A 23,158-nucleotide genomic window follows, 5' to 3' on the forward strand; every position below is an offset into this window, starting at 1 on the left:
TACCATGGACCAACTTTGGCCTGCGGCCCCTAGTTTGGGGATCTCTTCTCTAGAATAACAGTCTAATAGTTAATGCATTTACTAACATGAACTAAGCATGAATAATGAACACTGTAAAGCATCTCCAGTTCATAGATCCATCCTGAGTGACTTACAGACAAAGGAACAATTCATTATTAGAGGCATTCAAGAAATGACTTACCTTTGGAGGAATAAAAGAGGTGACACTTTAGAATAATGGTTCATTAGTTAATGTATTTACTAACGTTAAGTATGAATAATCCACATAGTAAAGCATCTCCAGTTTACAGATCCACCCTGAGTGACTTACAGACAAAAGAAATATCCATCAGAGGACATAACGGGTGACACTTCAGAAGAATTATCCATATTAGTTTATGTATGAACTAACATTAGGTGTGAATAATTTACACTGTATTAATGAACAGTTTCCATATTTTGTGATTCACAAGTCTGTTTATTTACGGTTGTGAATTGCATTATGGGATGTCCATCTCTACTTTGTTGACTTTTGATGTTGAAAATTCAACCCTGGAGTTTTAACAGTGACATTTATTGACATTTTAGTAGTTTGAGATAGTATAATGTATAAGAAATGATAATATACAGAGTAACAAGTCTGTAAAATAACAGAAAATGTACTGTCAGCTTATCACAAGGTTTTTGTAGTGTAGCATACAACACCAACCCAGACGATATAGCCCTGCAAACTATTAAAAATGTTCATAAAAGTCACTTTTTCTAACTTTTCACGGTTAAAAGGCCAACACAGGCTCATTCTGAAAACGTAGCCCTACAGACGTTTCTGGAGACCGGGAATTATGTAGCCAGAGGTACATATGGCTGCATTTCATTGTTTTAAACTAAGGCTACGGTGGCGGTATGACGCCTTTCCTTTTCGCGCTTACCAGCTAACGGCTTACCTCAGTATGGACGGCTTTCCGGCTGCTACCAGTTTGTCCCGTTAGGGTTTGTCCCGGGTCAATCAATAAAATTGGTTGGGTTTATGGAAGGGGGAGGGTGGGTCAGTCCAACGGTCACTCAGTCACTCATTTAGTCAGTGAACAGCGGTCTCTGGTCGATTTACGCGAGAACAGCAGGCGCGAATGGCACTCGCGAGAGAAATTTGAGATCTCAAAAATCGTACACAGCGGCCTCTCAGCCTATCCTGAGCAGATGCTGTGGCAGTTATGGAGCAGTAGAGAGCATGAGACTGATTTCTGACAGATGAGTCTCCGCATTAATCCCGTGGGCCAGATGACGGTGACCTACACACACCTGCAGCTTCTCCACGATGGTCAACCAGCGTTCACCAGCCTCTGCACAAGACCAGAGGAGAAATGGCCGTGCCCAACTGAGCCTGGTTTCTCTCGAGGTGTTTTTACTTCACTTTCGTAAACTATTGAAGTTTGCTCCTTGCCACTGTCTCCACTCTCTTGCTTGGTTTGGGACTTGTGGAGCTGCACATCGATGGATTTGCTCTTCAGTGTTTGGACTTTCAGCAGTGAATATTAAACCACACTGAACTTCAACTCTGAAAACTGGACTGACACAGTTTCAATCTACTAGAACTTCTATGTTAAGCTGCTTTGACACAATCTACATTGTAAAAGCGCCAGAGAAATAAAGATGGATTAAATTAATGCACCGTGAGTTAACATGAACTAACATTAACAAAGATAAATAAATCCCATAATAAATGTATTTGTTCATGTGGTAACACTTTAGTTTAGGTCACAATTCAGGGTATTAACAAACCATTAACTAACACTACTAGCTTAATAAACTACTCACTAGCTGTTTATTAATAGTTAGTGAGGTAGAAGTTGGGTTTAGGTCTTGGATAGGGATTAGGGATGCAGAATAGGATCATACCTTGCAGATACTAATGAACAGTTCATATCTTAATAATAGGCAGGTAATAAGACAGTAGTTAATAACATGTATTGTGACCTAATCCAAAGTGTCACCGTTCATGTTAGTAAGCATATTAACTAATGGACCATTGTTTTAAAGTGTTACCAAAAAAAGGTTGAAGGAAATGTGCGTGCTTGAGAGATAATCTTTATAATCTTGTCCTCTTTATATTGCCTCGTACATGCCAAAGATGCTTCATAATGCATAACAAGAATTAATAAAACAAAAACACAATTGTAAGGGCTGCCATCTTGTGTTCAATACTACAAACCACTTTTACACAATATTATGCGTTTACGCTTCTTGCAGTTGGTCACGCTTTACAATAAGGTTGCATTAGTTCACGTATTTACTAACATAAATAATGAACAATGCATTTATTACAGTGTTTATTCACCTTTATGTTAATGACTGCAGTTGTTCATTGATAGTTCATGTTAACTCAGTGTGTGTTAATGTTAACAAGCATGAATTTGGATGTTAATAATGCATTGGTAAATAATGAACTACGATTAATTAATGCAGTGCAAGTATTGTGCATTATTATTTAGTAAATACATTTACATAAACGAATAAAACCTTGTAGTAAAGTGCAACACACACAGTAACTAATCTCCAAGAAATGTTTCGGTGTGTGAGACTTCAGATTAATTTGCATGTAGCCATAACTTTACCACAAACTAGCAGTGATAATAACTGACTGATAAATTGCAGTATTGTAACATTATAAAATTAACAGACTTTTTAATTTAAGTTTCTTTGAGTTTGATTTTACTGTAAAAATAGCAGGCTTCCACACCATTCGTTCATGTTGTCCCAACATAAATCAATTAAATTGGTTGACAAATTTAAGTGGATTGAAAAAAAATTCTAAATTAGTTTGAACAAACAGTAAATATAATAAAGGCAACAATGCTGGAGGTCTCAGGCATATTCAAATTACAAATGGTCACAATATAAGCTTACAGAAAGACAAATGTTCAATACGCATGCATTCAATTATGTATACACTCACCGGCCACTTTATTAGGTACACCTGTACTGCTCGGTCACGCAAACTCAACTCACGTGCAACTCAATGCACTTTGGTAGACATGGTCAAGACGATCTGCTGCAGTTCCGAGCAACAGAATGGGGAGGAAAGGGGATTTAAGTGACTTTGATCGTGGGATAATTGTTGGTGCCAGACGGACTGGTCTGAGTATTTCAGAAACTGCTGATCGACTGGGATTTTCACACACAACAATCTCTAGGGTTTACAGACAATGGCAAGGCAAACTTTATTATGGTCGTGGTAATGGTGTGGGGGATATTTTCTTGGCACTCTTTGGGTCCATTAGTACTAATTGAGCATCATGTCGACGCCACAGCCTCCTGGAATACTGTTGTTGACCATGTCCATCCATTTATGACCACAGTGTACCCATCATCTGATGGCTACTTCCAGCAGAATAACGCACCATGTCAAAACACGAATCATCTCAGACTGGTTTCTTGAACATGACAATGAGTTCACTGTACTCAAATGGCCTCCACAGTCACCAGAGCTCAATCTAATAGAGCACCTTTGGGATGTGGTGGAACGGGAGATGTGCAGCCGACAAATCTGCAGCAACTGCGTGATGCTATCATGTCAATATGGAGCAAAATCTCTGAGGAATATTTCCAGTACCTTGTTGCATCTATGTCATGAAGGATTAAGGCAGTTCGGAAGGCAAAAGGGGTCCAACCTGATAGTGAGGCATACTTAAAGTGGCCGTTGAGTGAATATATAATATATATTAAATTGCTATTAATCACATCCAAAATATGTTTTTGACAAAACATGTGTGTTTTAAATATATATATATATATATTATTAATAACAGAAACAAAACTATTTTATTTAAATGTATATATATTTTGCATATTTTTTTATGATTATCTAAATATAAACAAAAATTTCTTAAATATATGCATGCCTGTCAAAACAAACTTATATTTTTGATGCAATTGTTTATTAATTTTTCTTCGACTAAATCGATGTTTCAGAGGTTGCCACAGTGGATTGAACCGCCAACTATTCCAGCATTCATTTTACGCAGCGGATATCCTTCCAGCTGCAACCCAGTACTGGGAAACACCCATACACACATACTCTACGATCAATTTAGTTCATCAATTCCCCTATAGCACATGTGTTTGGACTGTTGGGGAAACCGGAGCACCTGGAGGAAACCCATGCCAACACGGGGAGAACATGCAAACTCCACACAGAAATGCCAACTGACCCAGCCGGGACTCGAACCAGCGACCTTCTTGCTGTAAGTGCTAGCCAGTAAGTAGCCTTGCAGCCTGCACAGTGTGTATTTATATATGCATAATAAATATACACAGTATACAGTTGTCAATATTTTAAAATCATTGTTTTGCCCAGCACTAATAAATATTTGCCCACCTCAGTGAATAAACTTGACAGAAAAGAAGCAAACTAGTCAAGGACAGATGTTTTATTGGAGTCATGCACATCACACGTGTTAGTGCAAATAAACCCTTTATCTGTGTCTAACACACTATTTCATTTATATCATCCTGTGTTATTTTAAAATAGATTTCTGACCATGAACTACAGCTGATCTTCAACAAGTCGTACCGAGCTCTCAATTCAAGAAAATAAACAATATTTACCAATATAAATATATACAGGCAGTGCGCTGTACTGTACTGTCTTATGCAGAGTTCAGACTGCATGATTTTAGCCCTGATTTTGACTCCTTTTCTGAGAAATCGTCACCAAATGCCTGCAATCAAAGGTAAACCGGTGCTCGTTCACTTAAGTGACAATCACACAGTGTGAACTATCATAGACGACACCTGTCAGATATTTGGCATGCTAAATAACTGGAGCTGTCGGCGATTCAAATCAGGCCGTGTGAAAAGTGTTCTGATTGAAAATAACATCTGTGATTTACTACAGTCAATAGCTGTTTCCATCCAAAAATGCGAATGAACTTTATGCGCAAAACTGAATTATCGCATAAAAGACGTGCGAGTAAAGCAGCGTTTCCATCCAACGAGTCAAAGCGAACAGAATCGCCACTTCCTGATTATCTGGTGGCAAATATCAACAGTAAAAACTGAATTTACTGTGGTAGGAGAAGCTGCGTCAATCTTTTCTTCATCTAATAAATGACTTCTACCTCAGAAGGCAATCCTGACACGCAGTGAACGCGCGGTGCCGTTAGAAGGTGTCAGACGCTCTTGATTCTGGAGGTCATTAATAATATAATAACACTAATACTGAAACGGTAAGGTGTTTTAGAATGACCAAAACAACAGTTCAGATGGTTTACAGTGTGCTCAGCCTGCTGGTTTGTCCATTTACACACATTTTCATCATCACATGATCTCTTTTAACAGAATCACATGACTTTATTAATGCGCATGCTGAAATTTGTGTGGTAAAAGTGTTTCCATTGTAGTTTATGCGCATCTTATCAATTAAAAAGTTTGTCTTACTCAGTTATGTGCATAAAATAGGTGGATGGAAACATTATTATATAAGGAAACAACATTTTAACACCTATTATGAGAGCAGCTATCCACAAGTATGGGGCTCTGCAGGCCAGCGGGAGGTTGGGGGAGATGTTAAAAGGGCTTCTTTTTGGTCTATTTGGACCCAAGAAATGGAAGAAAACCTAGTGGTAATTTTGCAGGAGCACCTGTGCCTGCTTGATGTGTCATCTGAGCAATACCATAACTGGGTCGAAAAAGAAAAAGTTTGAGAGAAATGGCTAATTCCCTTCAAAAGCTAGGTGACCAAAATAAGTACATTTTCTACCACACTAAAGGCTTCTTTCTTATTATGAAGTTAATAACTAAAGATATGCTACATGACCTCGTGTTGTTTCCTTGTCACTTCTCGCGTGTGTTTGGTTGCGAGACGTAGTTTGTGGACCGAGACAAAGTTGTCTGATTCTTCCTATTGTAAGGTCATGCAGTGTGAAACCCCCTGTCGCCGATCCATCCTATAGTGTAAACACAGCAGTGACGGAACGTTAGCCATGCAATGTCAAACATCTGAGACGCCACTACTTTGGAAATCCTGCAGTCTGAACTCGGCCTTAGTTGGAAGTTTCTGACCAGTTTAAAGATAAAGTATCTTGGAAAACACAAAGAAAAGAAAAACAAGTTTTAGATTTAAGACTTGTGAGAAACCTTAGTCCACCATTTTAGAAAAATGACAAAATAAAGACACTAAAATACAATCTTTAAGTTAAAAAAAAACAGCGTAGATAGCTTCAGTGATGATCTGTTTAAACTTGAAACAAAAAATTATGCATTTAAAGTTTGAGTCTGCATTAATAAGTTCAGAAACTAGTTAGAAAAAAAGCCTTGGTCTGCGTTGGTCTTAATGTGTAATCAAAAATGCTAAATATTAAAAAAACACTTGTTTACGCGCCAAAATAATGTTAAAAATTCACCTAGAAAACAAAACTGAGAACTCGTATTTAATCAGTGTCAATCAAGTGTCTTCAGCAGCAAATTAGATGTGACCAATATCATTTATAACCAAGTTTTATTCTTTTGTGACTATAACATATATTTACACACAGACATTCATACATACATATTTACAAACCGCCTAAGCATTCGTCTAACGTGAAGAACGATTAAAAAAAACAAACTAAAGAATAAAAAGTCCATCATGCTGTTTAATGAAAGCATCACGAACAAAAATGCAAGAGATCATTTTAAAGCTATCCTTTCTGTGCTACAAGCTTTGCTTTGTTTTGCATTCGTGGTCAAATCCACGTTGAAGCGTTCAATGGATTGTTGACTTTTCAGTAAAGTGATACAAAAAAAATAATAATAATAGAGAGAGATGCAAAAAAAAAAAAGTCCTCGACACGTTGAAGCAGAGTTAGGCTTTTTTTTATGCTCCACGTCTGTTTATTTACAGCACAGCAGACAAATGTGAACCACACACCAAACACATCATTGGTTAATTCATCTTCCTCCAAAAGTCTCTCAAAGCAGCTCGCACAACATCCACATTTCAACAAATTCACTCCGTTCACCAACAAAAATAACTTTTCTGTGCTTCACAAGAGTGCTTCCCATTCATCTTTAAAGCATCCGATATCATTCTGTTAAAGAAACCTATGTTACAGATAAGGCAGCAAAATCCCAGAGCCTTTTTTTTTTGAGGAGGTACTGTCGGAGATTTAGTACAGAAACAAACAACAGGAGCTGTGAACTCAAAGTGCTCCTTTTTAGTCCAGACAGCAGGACAGTGTGTTGGTAAAAAGCTACGTTTGTGTGTGTGTGTGTGTGTGTGTGTGTTTTATTTGTTCGTTTTAGGTCAACGTTTCATTCCATTTTCCATTGACCACAATCAAGAACGTCGAATTTCAAAATCCCCTATATATAACTTGTAGTGTTTCTGACATGAACATTTGCGTATAATACATGATACAACAGCCATAGAGAACGACGACATCTCACTGTGCTAGAAGCATGTCGGATTTGAACACACAATAACAGCACACGACGTAAAAATGTAGACTTTTCAGTTGTTTTTTTGTCTCCATTCGAGATTGAGTTGATGATACGCTGCATGAGTGGAACAAGAGTGGCACTTCAATGTGATCTATAGTAGTAGTATTTAAAGTAGGCACTTCACCCCTTTGTGCCCTAGGTTTCTCATTTGGCTGTACATATATTGGGATTTACCACATGGCAAACCCACAAAGAAGAGTCCGAGGAACAAAACTTCACTAACAGAATAAAATACAGTACCCATCCCCAAAGAAAAAGACCTATTTTAGGCCATTTGAATAATCCAAAAATTCCCATCCGAGTGACAAAAATGCAGATAGATTATTTATTCTATAATATGCATTACAATTGTATTCCCTCTTTCATTCTATACTATATACATTTGCATTTTACACAGACATCAGGCGGGGGGGCTGTATTGTCAAAAACAAAACGAGAGGTATTATGGTCAGAACTCTAAATCTGACACTGGGATTGGACAGAGGGCCGTGTTTGGGACAGGAAGCGGTGGTGTTGTGATTGGTTAACATTCTCAGGATGAGCTCTTGGACAAACTGGGATAAAGCACCACTGCCGTAACAGCCACTACGGCCGCAACCACCGGCATCCAGGGCATCCATCCGCTCTGAAAATAAAACAGGGTTAAAAAAAAATTAATAAAGTAAACGCATCAACGACGCACCAGAGCAACCAGGACAGAAGCACTGGAGACTGGAGCTAAAGAGACAGAGAGAGACCGTCAAGAGTTAAAGAGAAACACACCAATAAACCAAAGAGAGAGAGAGAGAAGACAGGAAAAAGCAAATATTTAAGTACAACTGGGAGAACCAGTTACCTTACAGGAGTTATAAAGCAAATAAAAGCAAACACAACAGACTCAATGAAAAAGAAAGGTTGCATTTAAAGGATCAGTTCACTCAAAAAGGACATTTTAGACATGGAGTACTCTTTAATGTTGTTTTAGACCTGTATGACTTTGTGGAACACAAAAAAACAGAGTTTCTGCAGGTTTACCAAGTCAAATGTAAGACTTAAGACTTTAAGATCATCAGGAATGAAACTTTAGACTTTTACAGAGCTAAACACTACCAAGATTTGTTGTAATGGCCAGTGTAATATTTTTTACATGCCCTATTTAAAATCAGTTACTTCATAGCCACATATTGTAAATAGTGTGTCAAAACATAGTTATACTATATAGCTTTCATCCCATATATAGCTTTAAAAACTATAATAAACTTAAAAGTTTATCATGCATTAATGCATAAATGTATGTTATGAAGAAATTAAGTAATTGCTATTGTAAGGATGCAAGGAAGATAATTAAAGCGTAATGATAAATAGAGTTAATAAATAGTCCGTTTGTTAAACGTTGTTTTAGATGGATTGTTGGTTGTACCAATTGGTAGGGAAAGACGAAATCTGCGGACATTTTTTTGCTATTTCTGTGCAGAATTGTGATCAAAATCTGCAGATTTATGCTGAATTATTTTGGGAGTATCATAACTTAAAACTTAAATAAAAGTTAAAAAGGTATTACTTTTTTAATTAATACCTTAACGTTTACAATGCAAATCCAATTAGATCCACTTTATTTGATAAAGCAAGTCTCTCAAATATCAAATATCTCTACTAAAATACAGAAAATATTACTGTACAAACTGCATTGTAAATAAATCATATGAACATTTTCATATTAGTCGATAACATTACTGTAATTAATTAAAATAAACTGAATGAATATAAATTCACACATTTATACAAGTAAATAAACAGAATCAATGATGGGCTAAAAATCTGCAGAATTCTGCGCGTGCAGATTACATGTGGGCCTACCGATTGGGTAGCTTTACATGAACAAAGGAAAATTAAGACCTGTTAAAAAGTATTCAAGATGCACACTCAAAAGCAAAGGCATGAGAGCTGTCACTGGGGTGGGTACCTTTTCAAAAGGTACACATTTGTAACTAAAGGGTCCTTATTAATACCTCAAGGTTAAATACTAGTAGCTGAAAAGTGCAAAAGTGTACTTCTTAAAATTTTTGGCCACTAATATATACCTTTGAGATACCAATATGGACCCTTTAAGTACAAATGTGCACCTTTTTGAAAAGGTACCACCCCAGTGACAGCTCTATGGTGTGTACAACACTATATTTCAGTGAATTTAAGAATTTTTAAGGCCTACATTTTGGTTTTTGAAATTTAAAACATTAAGACTTTTTAAGACCCTGTGGAAAATGCTGCCAAACTCTAAAAAGTTGGAGTATTTTACTTTCTAATTTAAATTATTATGATAAACATTGACTGTTGATAAATAAAAGATTTATATTTTAATTCTGAAAATATTTTGAAAACAACACAAATGCAATAACACCATACACTGTTAACGATTTTTGTAAATTAAACAGCATTTAACTGTAATATGAACTGAATTTTACTATAGGAAACACTTATGACAGTTATGCAGTGTGTTACTGTATTTTAAAGCTACATTGTGAAAGTTACTGTACATTTTACAGTAGATATACATACAATTCTGTAAATACATATACAGCAAGATAAATGGTGATGTAAACGTAAATACAGTATTTGTAATTGATTTACAGTAAGTTAATGGCGAACTGCTGCCAATAAGTTACTGTAAATTCTACAGCAAATTTTTAACAGTACTACACTGTTAACTAAGTGTATCTGTCTTAATTTCTTTGTTTTCAAACATTAAACTACAGAGTTTTTTATTTGATTGAAAAGTGTTTAAAACATGAATTTTGAATGTATTTAAAAATTTAATTGTTTTCCAGCGATACAAAATAAGAGTTTGTTTTTACATAATATGTCTGTTATAACATATTTATTATGCATATATACACACACACACGCATATATGTTTGTGTATGTGTATATATATATATATATATATATATATATATATATATATATATATATATATATATATATATATATATATATATATGTGTGTATATACGTGTATTTATGTGTGTATCTATGTGTGTATTTATATTTATATATATATATATATATATATATATATATATATATATATATATATATATATATATATATATATATATATATATATATATATGTGTATATACGTGTATCTATGTGTGTATCTATGTGTGTATTTATATATATACACGTGTGTGTATAAATATGTGTGTGTATATATGTGTGTGTGTGTATGTATATATATATATATATATATATATATATATATATATATATATATATATATATATATATATATATATATATATATATATATGTACACACACACACACTTTCTCAAATATAGCTGACATACATTTATATATGCATAACAAATATAATCAATGCAAACACCTATATTATGAAAATATATATATGCCTGTATATTTTTGGATTAACCAATCACCTTATGCCTTAATTGCATTGAAATGAGCAGCATGAACATTTTCAAAGCCTCTTCCTTCTGTCTTCTTTAAACAACAGGAAATCATACAGATTTGAAACAATATAAAGCAGAGTACATGATGACAGTATGTTCGTTTCTGAGTGAAATACGCCTTTAAACTCCATAAAAGTAAAGAACAGCAAAAGAAAGATGACATGATGACCAAAATGCCCCGAAAGAAAACAGAAGAAAGAAGAAAGCATCCAAAATCCCCAATGCAGATATTTATGTGACCATTACAGTGATCCAAGCAGGATGGAGAGTTAAATTGACATGGGTTAGTAGATGGTGACCCCTACCGAAGTGATGCCAAGCACCAAAAAAGGGATTTTGTGGTGAAGCAGATGCAGAGATGACGGATGAGAGTTTGCCATGCACAATTCGTATATACATGATGATATATACAGAGAACACAAAACACTGACTCAACAGGAGCGTGTGTACCTTTCTACCACAACTGGCCGAAGCACCAATACAGCAAAGCCAGGAATAGACCGATGAAAATGGCTTGGACAGGCTGCAATATGGATGGCTAGAGGAGGGAAGGGATATTACAAATAAAACCAAAAAATCAATCTTCAAACTATTGAATGAAAATCAAGCTGGGGGAGTCGTACAACTACATCAAACATACAAACATAAAAAAAGGTGCAGTGTGGAGGATTGACAACAAAATCAACACAAACGATAATATAAAAAGCCCCAGAATACCACAAACACATCTAGAAGCAGGAACAAGGACAGTGAGCATTAATAGATCACAGCAAATGAATGGGTTATTTTCATCGATTTTAGGAAATTACAGTTTAAATATGTAGGGATGCACTGAAATTAAAAATCTGGAGCGACACAGAAAATTCTGAATGCACTTGGCTGAATATGGAAACCAAAAAAAAATGCTTTGCAATGATTATTTACTATTTTATTAATAAAATAAGGGTGTAACGAATTATGGCTGATTCGAGATTTATACGGATCACAACCCACTGTTTAGAACACATGAGACCCGCAGATTAATACACTTTATTTTTACTTGTAGATTAATCCTAAATTTGTAACGATCGCAGAAAGATTTAAATCACATCTATGAAAGCATTTAGGCTCTCCTGTAAAATATAAAGACAACGGAAGAAGTTGTTGTAGATCATTCAGTATGTGGTGGGTTTCTTAGGTCATTAAAGGTGTTTTCTGTCTCTACTGGTTTAGCCTGCATCAATGCATTCAGTGTCAGCTGCACGATTAATCATTATAAGATCAGGATCTCAACACCCACGCAACACATTATAAATGATGGTGATTTGTTTAAGTTTATTAATCCTTCGAATCGCTGCATTCAAATCTGTGATTGAAAAACGCAAAAATCATGAAAGAGATTCAGTCTTTAGTCTTTTGAGTTATGACGTTACAAACAGTCAAATAACACCGAAGTACTGGGAGAACGGTTTATAGTTTAGATAAAAGCACTGATGTTTATAGTAAAGATTAAAATCACCGTCATGTTCATTTAACTTGACGCTCAAAAATGAAAGTTGTAGGCAGCAATTACATTATTCAACCAATAGGTGGCGACAACCAGCCATCAAAACTATACCACTGAATAATTCTTCAAAAATGATCATCTAGCAATAAAACATGAAGTTTTATGAGTGAATAACTGAATCATTAATTGAAAATGAGACTAAAAATAAATATAGACTGCACAAATTATAATGTTAAATTTCTACATTTAACATTATCAACAATAGTAGTAGTAACAGTGAATTTTTCACAGTGCTGAATATTTTACCATTCATTTTTATTCAGCTGATTATTTCTTCAGTTGATTCTTAGAGATTTATTTTAAATATATTTTTGTAATCAATGGAAAGCAAATGACATGTCTCATCCCCTTTTTGGCTAATCCGAAAAATGGTCCGATGCATGACCAAAAACCATAATGTGATCCAAACAGTGAGATTTGTAATCCGTTACACCACTATTAAATAATAGAAAATTATTTTTCTATGACTTTTTAATTTGAACTCAACTAAAAATGACATGGATAAAGAAAAAAGTCAATAAACTAATTTTATTGATCATAATGTTTATATTTTAAATATTTTAGCAGTAGGAACAATTATACTACATTGAACAATTATCTTTCACTTTTTTGGAAGGTGAGTACATGTAGTTCATGCATAGACAAGTATACATGTACATGAGTATAATATTAAGCGGTTTTTCACTTTGACTGTACCACATGTGCAAGCTAGTCACTGTAATTATGCTTTGGTTGGTGCAGAAATAAATCACCTCTTGCCACACAAGCCATTGAAATGAATGGGTTTCAGAAGCATGCTGAACACACAGTCACAATTAAAATCATAATCTATGTCTATATTAATTACTTTGTTTACAAACATTTAAGGTGCCATGAAATGAAAGTTTTTTTAGATGTTACTATCAGTATTATTCGTTTTTAGGATATCTATAAGCTAGTGTGCTCCAAAACGAAGATATAAAACTGATATAATTATGTACAGCTTGTAGTTAGTCACAACAGTTTTATTCATGTCACCTTATACTACAGTTTCTCCTCAAATGCTCTCTAGTATCTGACATTCCCCAACCCCTTCAAGACGCTTTTCATTTGATGCCCTTGAGCTCAACCACTCTCACTGGCAGAGCGGTGATAAAACTAAATTTTTTAATCTACACTATATCCCACCCTCTCTTCATGTTTCTGTTGAGATTACGTTAAACATCCAATAAAAATGCATATTTCCAAAGCACTTCACGAGACCTTTAAACTACAGAGCTTTTTATATGGTGGAAAACTGTTCCTGTAAATGCAATGACTGTAAATGCAATTAAAACGCAGATTTTTGCTTCAAATTTGCAGAAGCATAAATGAGCCATGCTTTCATATTGTCTGGCCCTTTTCTCTTTCGGCCAAAAACTGAAATTGCTATTGTTCGACTGACAAATTTCAGTGGCTGGAAAATCAGTGCATCCCTAACAATAGGTGTTAAATTTACAAATCAATAATAGAGAAAGTGACTGTGACTCAATCAGCAGTAGGCAGGGGATTGTACTGAAGGAGCTGTGAAATGTGAAGGTGATACTATTGTGGTGTGTAGGAAACTGAACCATACGGACACCAAACAAATTAAATGCATAAAAGGCCAAAAATCTGTATTGAACTGTAAAAGTGCCAAAGAAAACCAGAAAATAATCCTGTTAGGTCTTAGTGATGAAAAAGGAAGCTGAAAGTGAAAAATTTTTGAGAATGGTTAATATATGGGTCAGAGACAAAAAAGGGTTTTCAAGTAGAGAGCTTAATTTTTTTTCTCCTAATATTAAAATATGTCCGAATTTATGGATTTTGTAGTTGTACGAATTGTACTCGTAAGATTTTACTATGATTTACAATAAAGCAACTCATTGCAATGTCATTCAGAGTGACTGCTTGGTTATAAACCAAAAATACTGTCAGTCATTATTAGACTTATAGTAGTAACTCAATTTAAGGATCACAGTGCCATATATATGAAATATTAATTTGCCATTTCACATCTTCAGACTACTATCCTTCAAATCACAGATCAAATTTTTAATCATTACAAAATAATATTTGAAAAAGTTACTTTGGTCTCATTCTTTTAATTATATATTTTAAAACAGTACAGTAGGGCTGGGCGATAAATCGATTAACTCCAATCTAAAGTTTAGATCAATTTGTTTGAATGAAAATCGGTTTTCACCCTAACACGTGACGCTCCCCTCTGGGCTCCCGTGGTCCCGCTCTTTGAAGTGATTAAAAAAAAAAGAAACACACCTGCCGTCATAATTCAGGGGTCTCAGTCACGCATTCAACGGCACGATTGAAAATGCGCACCACACCATGTATTTTTCGCGTTAATGGATAAGAGTTGTTGCAATATAATTGAAAAACGATAATTATAATAAGGTTATATAGGTTATATAGAATAATAACCTTCAACTCCAAGCACTTTTTGTGAGGGGAATAAAATCTATTTAAATTGTAAATCGATTTTTTTTTTTAAAAATAAATAAATAAATCAGGGATTTTAAAAAAGGCTGTATTGCCCAGCCCTAAAGTACAGGTCAGATTAAGTTTGTTGTTTAATTTTCACAAATATATCTGTAGCAATGAATAGTTTTTCAACATTATTTTACAAACATTTTATTTATTTTATTATGCAATTTAAAACAATGGCACATTACTTGAGTTCCATATGCTCTATATTATACATTTTATTCTATATATTATATTTTATTATGTTATGTTATGGATTAAATTTGATATGGACACCAAAACTTGTCTCTGACCCATATACACTGCTCAGCATCTTTTGAAGGAAAGTACACCCCCTTTTGAAATTAAGTATTTGCACCCATTTCTTAGTGAATGTAGCCAATAATTTATGGTGCATTCAAGTAAAAACTGTAATAAACACTTATATATCAATTAAAATAAGAGTTTGGTCTCAAAATATCTTTAGGAATAGAAAGATAATACATTTAATTAAACTATTTTTTATGTTTCTCTTGATTATTCCCATTTATTAATGGGAATTTTATTTTATTTTATATAATATTACATTTGTTCCAGTTTTGGCTTTGGTACTGACTAATCTAATGTACACGCACAAATATATTACTGTAAAGCATCCTATAGAAAATATGAACTTAAAAGAGAGCTCTATAAAGGGTGTAATCATTTATGCGGAGCACTTTATACTTGATATAAGCGGACAAAACAAACCAATATCAAAATCTCTCAAAGCCTATTGGGATTTTACAAATGCAGATGTCTTTAAAAACATTTGAATGCACATATGATCCCTCTTCTCTATGCCTCTCTAGCTTGTTGGGTCTGAAAATGTTGACGTTAGCAAAAAAATATTTGCTAACAACTCACAAAACTGTGCTGTATATGTGTTCTGCTGTTTTCTAGAGCTGTGCATAACTGAAGAAAGATCTATCGCTGGATGCTGACATCTGCTTTAAATGGTGTGATGGAACTGACAGCTAATTAAATGAGCTTGATCTCAATTCTGTTCGAAATGCAATGTGTGTTTTTTTAGGATTTGCAAATGTTGTGGGACTCACATTGCTGCCCTTGTCCTGCAGGAGTTTGAGGTTGACTTTGCACTGTTCAAGCTCATCGTTGATTGAGCGTTTCTCCTGCTCCGTCTGTTCATAGCGCTGCCGCAGATCAGACAGCAGACTCTGAGTGTCATCGTACTAGAAAGAAAGACACACTCGTCAAATCAATACACCAAAAATGAGCCTACAGGATATTCAAAAGCTTGTCTGGTCTCCAAGAGGCACATTACAGACAGTTTCTTATCTTAGGTCTTAACTTTAGATGATGGGTCTTATTTATCAATGTGGCATACGAAAAAAAAAACAAGGGTGGAAAAGTGCATGCGCCTCTTCCCTCGTGAAGGTTGTGATCTATAAAAACTAAGTTGACATGAGAAAGTAAACTCTAAGTCCAGTCAAATTGAGCTTTATTGTCATTTATTTTAAACCTATACATAACAAACATACCGGATCAGTAATCTTACTATACTAACTATTAACAATAGATATGCTACACACATAAGAGACAGACAGACTAAGACAGACTATACAAGTTCTTGTACATAGTACAGAACAATATTGTAAGCATAGTAAGCATATTAGTAAGTAATATAAGTAATCATTAGTAATATAAGCAATAGAGGTGTGAATAGGCATGGGACGATAACCGTTTTCAAGGTATACCGCGGTTTGGAAAAGTCAAGGTTTTAAAACCACCAAAATATTCTGTAATACCGTTCCTAAGGTGTGTGTAAGTTTTTTTATTACTCTTTTTTGTGTTTTAGGACAACAGTATCCCCAGCAGAAAACAAAATATCCAAAGAAGCCGTTTTAAATTGTAAAGAAATCAGTGTTTTTGAAACTAATGAAGACAGCAGAAGTTAAAGATTCATTTGAATTATATAGCCTGATGGGTTTACTGCTCCAAAATATCATAAATCTTTCAAAAAATAAAATATATTGTTTTCAAAGGGGGGAAAAAGTTTTACCTAGACATTTAAAAAAGAATATATTTTACAGTAGTGAGCTACTTACCGTGGCACAGTGAAACTGTGATATTTTTATCCAAGGTTATCATACCATCAGAATCTTATCCGCTTGTTAAGTGGTGACGTGTTGGTGACGTTGGTGAAGCGGAAATTACATTTTTGGGTGAATTATACCTTATAAATACCGTTTTTGACTTTCAACACCATCTGGAGGTGTCCACGTTGCTGAGCAATGTATGTGAAACAACGTGAAGACCTGTGCGGCCGCCTTTGCTTCTCTGCTGAACTTGAAAATATGATTGACAGAATCATAGAAATGCTGGATTAAGATCGTCTAGGGCAGGGGTCACCAAACTTGTTCCTGAAGGGCCGGTGTCCTGCAGATTTTAGCTCCAAACCTAATCAAACACACCTGAACAAGCTAGTCAAGGTCTTACTAGGTATACTTGAAACACCCAGGCAGGTGTGTTGAGGCAAGTTAGAGCTAAACCCTGCAGTGACACCGGCCCTCCTGGACCGAGATTGGTGACCCCTGGTCTAGGGGGTCGAATCGTGATCGTGATCGTTTTTCGATTAATCATGCAGCTCTAATCGCTATTATTAGATGCTTTCTTAACTACCATTTATAAATGCTATCATTATAATTGTGTTATTGAGAGCAAATTGCAAACATATTCATCTAAACAAAGCATCTGGGTGTTCCTATATTGTATACTGGTGTTCAGAAATATACCTCATTTTACCACTCAAAAGAGCAAACAGAAACTTTGTATGGAGTATATGGAGTCCTTTAATATTGTTGCTGTTTTTGCAGCCTTGCTCCAATAAATAGTCTTGTTGGACACAGAGAGAGAGCAGATCTTTGGTTAACCGTACCTCCTTCTGCAGGTCTCTGGTGCGGTTCTCGGCTTGGGCCAGCTGGATCTTCAGCTTGCTGGCGTCCTGTTGGTGCTGGTCCTGTATTGAGCCCAGTTTATTCTCCAGATCACCCTGGGATTTCTCCAGAGCGTTCAGATTGCTGCTCAACGTCGCACTCCGCTCTCTGGAGCTGCGATACAGAGAAAAGTACAATAAATCTAAGAATGTATTTTTAAAACATCTAAAAGTGATAGCTCACCCAAAAAACTCTTAATAATCAGCATTTAGTCAACCTTCACTTGCTCAAAACAGTTTATTTTTTCTGTTGAACACAAAAGATGATTATTTGAAAAATGCTGTAAACCAGTAACCATTGACTTTCATAGTATTTGTATTTCCCACTATAGAAGTCAATGGTTACAGGTTTTTAGCATTTTTTAAATATATAATAAAAGAAAAGGAAACTCATTAAGGTATAGAACCACTTAAGGGTGAGTACATGAGCAAAATTTCATTTTTTGGTGAACTATCCCTTAAAGGGCCATGAAACCCCCCCCGTCTCAGCAGGGTGTTTTCACACTCCAAGTTGGGAAAAAGTCAGGAAAGTGGGTGAGTCCAGCTCTGTTTAGGTGGAAGTGTCGGGGGAGGGACAGAGGGAAGGTTTTGCATAAAAATAGGAGTTACTGTTTGGGCACGCGCTAATTTTCACAGAGGCAAAACAAACACACAGACGCAGGGGAGAAAGACAGTGACTGCGTTTACATGGACATCAGTAATCGAATTATTTGACAAATTATTAATTATTAACTGCAGTTTGGCACTTTCACTTTTATTCAGGAACATTACATGCATGCCCCCCGTGACCAACGAGATATTGGATGTGAGGAACTGCTGGAAGAGTGTTGTTTTAATGGAATATTTGATACGGCAAATGGGAGAAAAGAACCTCCGCATATCTCAGTAACTTAGATACACTCGGTAGGTAGCGTCCAAAAGCTGTGTGTGTATAGACTATTCTGTCACAAAACACGATGAAAATTCTACACTACTGTAATAGTTTAAGGTGTTTACATGTTTACTTTCGGAGAGCAGCATTTACAGTGGATCTTCAGTCCATAATATTGTAGCGATAATTACTGTAAACTTGTGTCTTTAAAAACTTTACCAAATCTGTAAACAGGACAATCAACACCAATTGGAGCTGCGTCTTTTTTAAAAGGAGACGAGCAGCCAATCTGGATTTCACCATTTCCAGATGCGAAAAGCTCTCGGGTAAAAATGTTCCTTACAAACACATTTCTGTCGCGTGGACTGTAGTCCACATGTGAGTCCAGCTGCGCTCTCATTGCAGGAATTGAAAACAAAACCTTCACTGCAGCACATTTACAAACAACACTTATGACCCATGTCTTCAAACAATACTTCTTCTTCCACTTGTTTTGGCAACACAACATGTCGTCTCTCTGCTGTTTGAACACTGTAACAGGTAAAAACAGTCTTCGAAGCTATCATCTATATTAATGAAGTTGCACCGCATACACGATAGATCGCGCTGATTGGTTTGAACCAAGTCTTTCTCATGAATTAATGCTGCACACTCAGAGACGTCATGATGTACTCGCCAGTACAGACATCCACTCTCCACGCTGGATTACACACAAGGATCTAACCGCCGTGACGCAGCTTCAAACCTTTTTTTTTAAAAGAATTTGCTCAAAATAACGCAAAAACAACCAATTTTCACTTTTTTTGTGAAATATGTGTGTCCTAATAGTGTTTATAGCAGCGTGGGACACATATATGACTGTAAACAGCTCAAAATATGTGTTTTCATGTTTCGTGACCCTTTAAAGACTAAAAGTAACTAGCAGATTTAGAAGAAATCGAAACGATTCACGTGTCATTCCTACATTCAGGGATCCTACTTTTTGCTCCGACAATATTGTACGATGGGTATTAGTGCTGAAACTAGCTTAGAGGCATTAGGATTAGATTGACCAATCAGCAGAGAGGGGTTGTGTAATTTCCGCCCACACAGACAACTCATTTTAAAGCTCTTTATTCATTTTGGTTTTATCGCTTTTTTATTTTGTGCGTAAAAAAATAAATGTGATGAAAACAAAAATATTTGAAGAAAAAAAAACGTAATTTTTGTTCATGAGAAAGTTCAATTTTGCTTAAATGAACTGTTCAATTGTTATTCCAACGAGAAAAGCAAGATGAGAAAAACAATTATACGTAGGCAGGATCTGTGAGACATTAGTATTTCATTGATGATTGCATTAATTAAAGTAACAAAAAAGTATGTTGTAGAACATCATAAACATTCCCAATAATAAAGTAAACGAGAGGACATGAAGTTTCAGAACAGATGAGCTCATAACGGTGACTTCTAAACAATAACGTCAGCACAGACAAACACACACACTGCCTAAAGCAGGATTTAAGCACAAAAGCACTTCAATAGAACCCGTCAACAGTTATTTAACAAGTCTTTTGTAAATACAAAGTGCTGCAGATGTTGCACAATATGGTGAGTGATTCAAGCATTCTCCGTTTAAGAGAGCAGGTGTGGAATCAGAGACAAAACACATTTTAAAACCCGGTGACTCACGTTAGTTGTGCGTGTAATGATGTAAACGCCATTGTGTGTGTGTGACTCACCTGTCGAGCTCTTCCTCTAGTCTGTGGAGTTTCTGCATCAGTGTGGTTTTCTCAGCCCGGAGACTGTCACATTCATTCTGTAGACCAGAGCAATCGGCCTGCAGCTTCTCCAATTCACCTGACACACACAAATGCACACAGAGATAGAAAGTTCACCTTCAAGTATTAGCCGATGTAATCAAATGCAACCATGTACTTGTTCAGGGCTTTAAATAAAACTTAAAGAGACAGTTCACCCCAAAATAACTCAATCAAACCTCACTATTTACTCAGACTAAAGTGTTTCTAAAATCGTTTGGTGCTGTGCGGACGACACTCAAATTTACCTGCCCTTAGAAAAAAGAGATTGGAGACTCTTATGTCTTGCTTGTCGGATGTGAAAGCCTGGTTGTCTTTGATCTTTCTAGATGTTAATGAGAGTAAAACTGAAATAATTGTGTTCGGCCCATCATATTCTCCTTGGACAACAACAGTAAATCTTGGTAAATCAAGCTTTTCTGTAAAGCCTCGAGTAAAAAATCTGGGTGTTATCTTTGATGATGGCTTGAGATTTGATAAACGGATAAAAGAAGTGGTCAAATCCTGCTTTTTTCAGCTTCGACTCTTAAAAACAGTCAAACCTATTCTATCTAGAGACCTATTATATCATGCTTTTATTACTTCTAGGTTGAACTACTGTAACTCACTATATTTTGGGATGTCAGACAACTCTATCCCTTTTATAGTTAGTTCAAAATGCTGCTGCAAGGCTTTTAACCGGTACTAACAAGACCACATCACACCAGTGTTACGCTCTTTGCACTGTTTGCCTGTACACTATCGTGTCACTTTTAAAATTCTTCTCTTGGTTTTTAAATCACTAAATGGCGTGGCTCCTTCTTATCTGTCAGACCTGTTGACTGAACACCAGCCTGGTCGATCTCTTCGGTCATCAAAACAGAGATTATTATGCATCCCTAAGTCGAGGCTGAAATGCAGTCCATGCTTTTGCAGTAGCTGGTCCTACATTGTGGAAGGCTCTGCACCTCTGTAATAGACCTATATCATCTCTGTCTGTTTTTAAAACTAGTTTGAAATCTTCCCTTCGTGATTTGCCCTTTTATCAGTGAGAATTGTTTGTTTTAGCTATATTTGATTATCTTTCTATTTGTGACTTGTATTGTGTAGCACACTGGTCCACTTTTGGTTGTGTTTAATAGTGCTATATAAATAAAACTGACATTGACTATATACAGCATTGGCTTTATTCATGGAAACATTAATAAAAATTATATATACACTGGCGATCAAAATTAGAGAACAATTTATAAATAATTGAACAATTCTGAAATAACGTCATCTTCACTGCTCAACAACTGAAGGAGTTTTTGTCCCGTCTATACCATGCTACCAGAACACCTTTTCCACAAAAAAACTAAGGCATTTCAACAAAAAACATTATTTTGCAGAAAACACACTGATCAAAATTAGAGAACAACAATGACTGTAGCATGGAAAAAGATTACAGCAAATTTTTCTGAAGGTGACAACAGTCAGCAATTAGTAGGAAGTGTACAGGCCTCTGCTCTGAATGACTTCAGCACATCTGCGGCCACAGGACAGCACTAGTCTCTCACACTGCTCTGGTGTGATTTTGGTCCACTCTTCTTCCAGTCTTCTCCACAGTTCAGTGACTGTAGTGGGTTTCTTGGCCATAACTTTGTCGCCAAGGATTTTCCAGAGGTTTTCTATTGGGTTGAGATTAGGACTCTGGGCAGGCCATGTCATTATTTCAATGTTTTCAGTTTCAAGCAACTGCTTTACCCGTTTTGCTGTGTGACATGGAGCATTGTCCTGCATGAATACTGCGGGCTGATTGGGTGATGAACGCAGGGAAGGAACCATATGTTGTTGAAGACGGTTCTGATAAACATTTCCATTCACTCTGCCATGTAGCTGTATAAGAGGCCCAACTCCTGCTGCAGAAAACATACCCCAAACCATGACACTTCCTCCTCCACTTTTCACTGACTTCTTTACACACTTTGGGTTCAGTCTTTCTCCAGTTTTTCGCCGAACATAATGTTTCCCATCGGACCCAAATAGATTAAACTTGCTTTCATCACTGAAGTGAACTTTGGACCAGTTCTCCTCTGTCCACACAACATGCTCCTCAGCAAAGCGTAGTCTAGCCTTTTGATTCTTCCTGCTAATGAGAGGTTTGGTCACTGCAGAGTGGGCTTTCAGTCCAAATGCTCTTAAACGTCGAGACACTGTATGACGAGATAGATCTTTACCCTGTTCAGCGCTGAACTGATGAGCAATTCCAGCTGCAGTGTGGAAACGCTTGGCCATTGAGATCCTCCGCAGTATCCTGTCCTCTCTTGTATTTGTCTTCCGTGGACGACCAGCCTTCTTGGGGGACTTGAATGAGTTTGTGATGATGTAAAGATTCAATATTCTTGAAATAACAGATTTGGAACGACCAGCTTGTCTTGCTATGGCTGATAGGGTCATACCTTTGGCTTTCATCTGGACAACCTGCTGCCGGAGGCTTTCAGTCACTTTAGAATGGCCCACCATCTTGCAGAGTCAGTGAAACTGAAAGTTAGGCTGCCAGGTAAACAGGGGTTGACAGATA

At 36.0% G+C, this 23,158-nt stretch overlaps 1 protein-coding gene across 1 annotated transcript in view; it reads right to left on the bottom strand.

Moving 5' to 3' along the window:
• Positions 1-4,412: 4,412 nt before the first annotated feature.
• The window catches only part of slmapa (sarcolemma associated protein a), a 103,463-nt gene continuing 84,717 nt past the window's right edge, over positions 4,413-23,158 (bottom strand). Inside the window, exons 12-15 of the mRNA XM_056468853.1 lie at positions 20,539-20,656; positions 17,893-18,064; positions 16,052-16,186; positions 4,413-8,104 (exon numbers count right to left, since the gene is read on the bottom strand). Of these exons, the coding sequence (XP_056324828.1) occupies positions 8,012-8,104; positions 16,052-16,186; positions 17,893-18,064; positions 20,539-20,656 (518 nt within the window). The 3' untranslated portion in view covers positions 4,413-8,011. The remainder of the gene's footprint in view (positions 8,105-16,051; positions 16,187-17,892; positions 18,065-20,538; positions 20,657-23,158) is intronic.

Source organism: Danio aesculapii, chromosome 11 (assembly GCF_903798145.1).
Source record: "Danio aesculapii chromosome 11, fDanAes4.1, whole genome shotgun sequence".
NCBI classification, from domain to species: domain Eukaryota; kingdom Metazoa; phylum Chordata; class Actinopteri; order Cypriniformes; family Danionidae; genus Danio; species Danio aesculapii.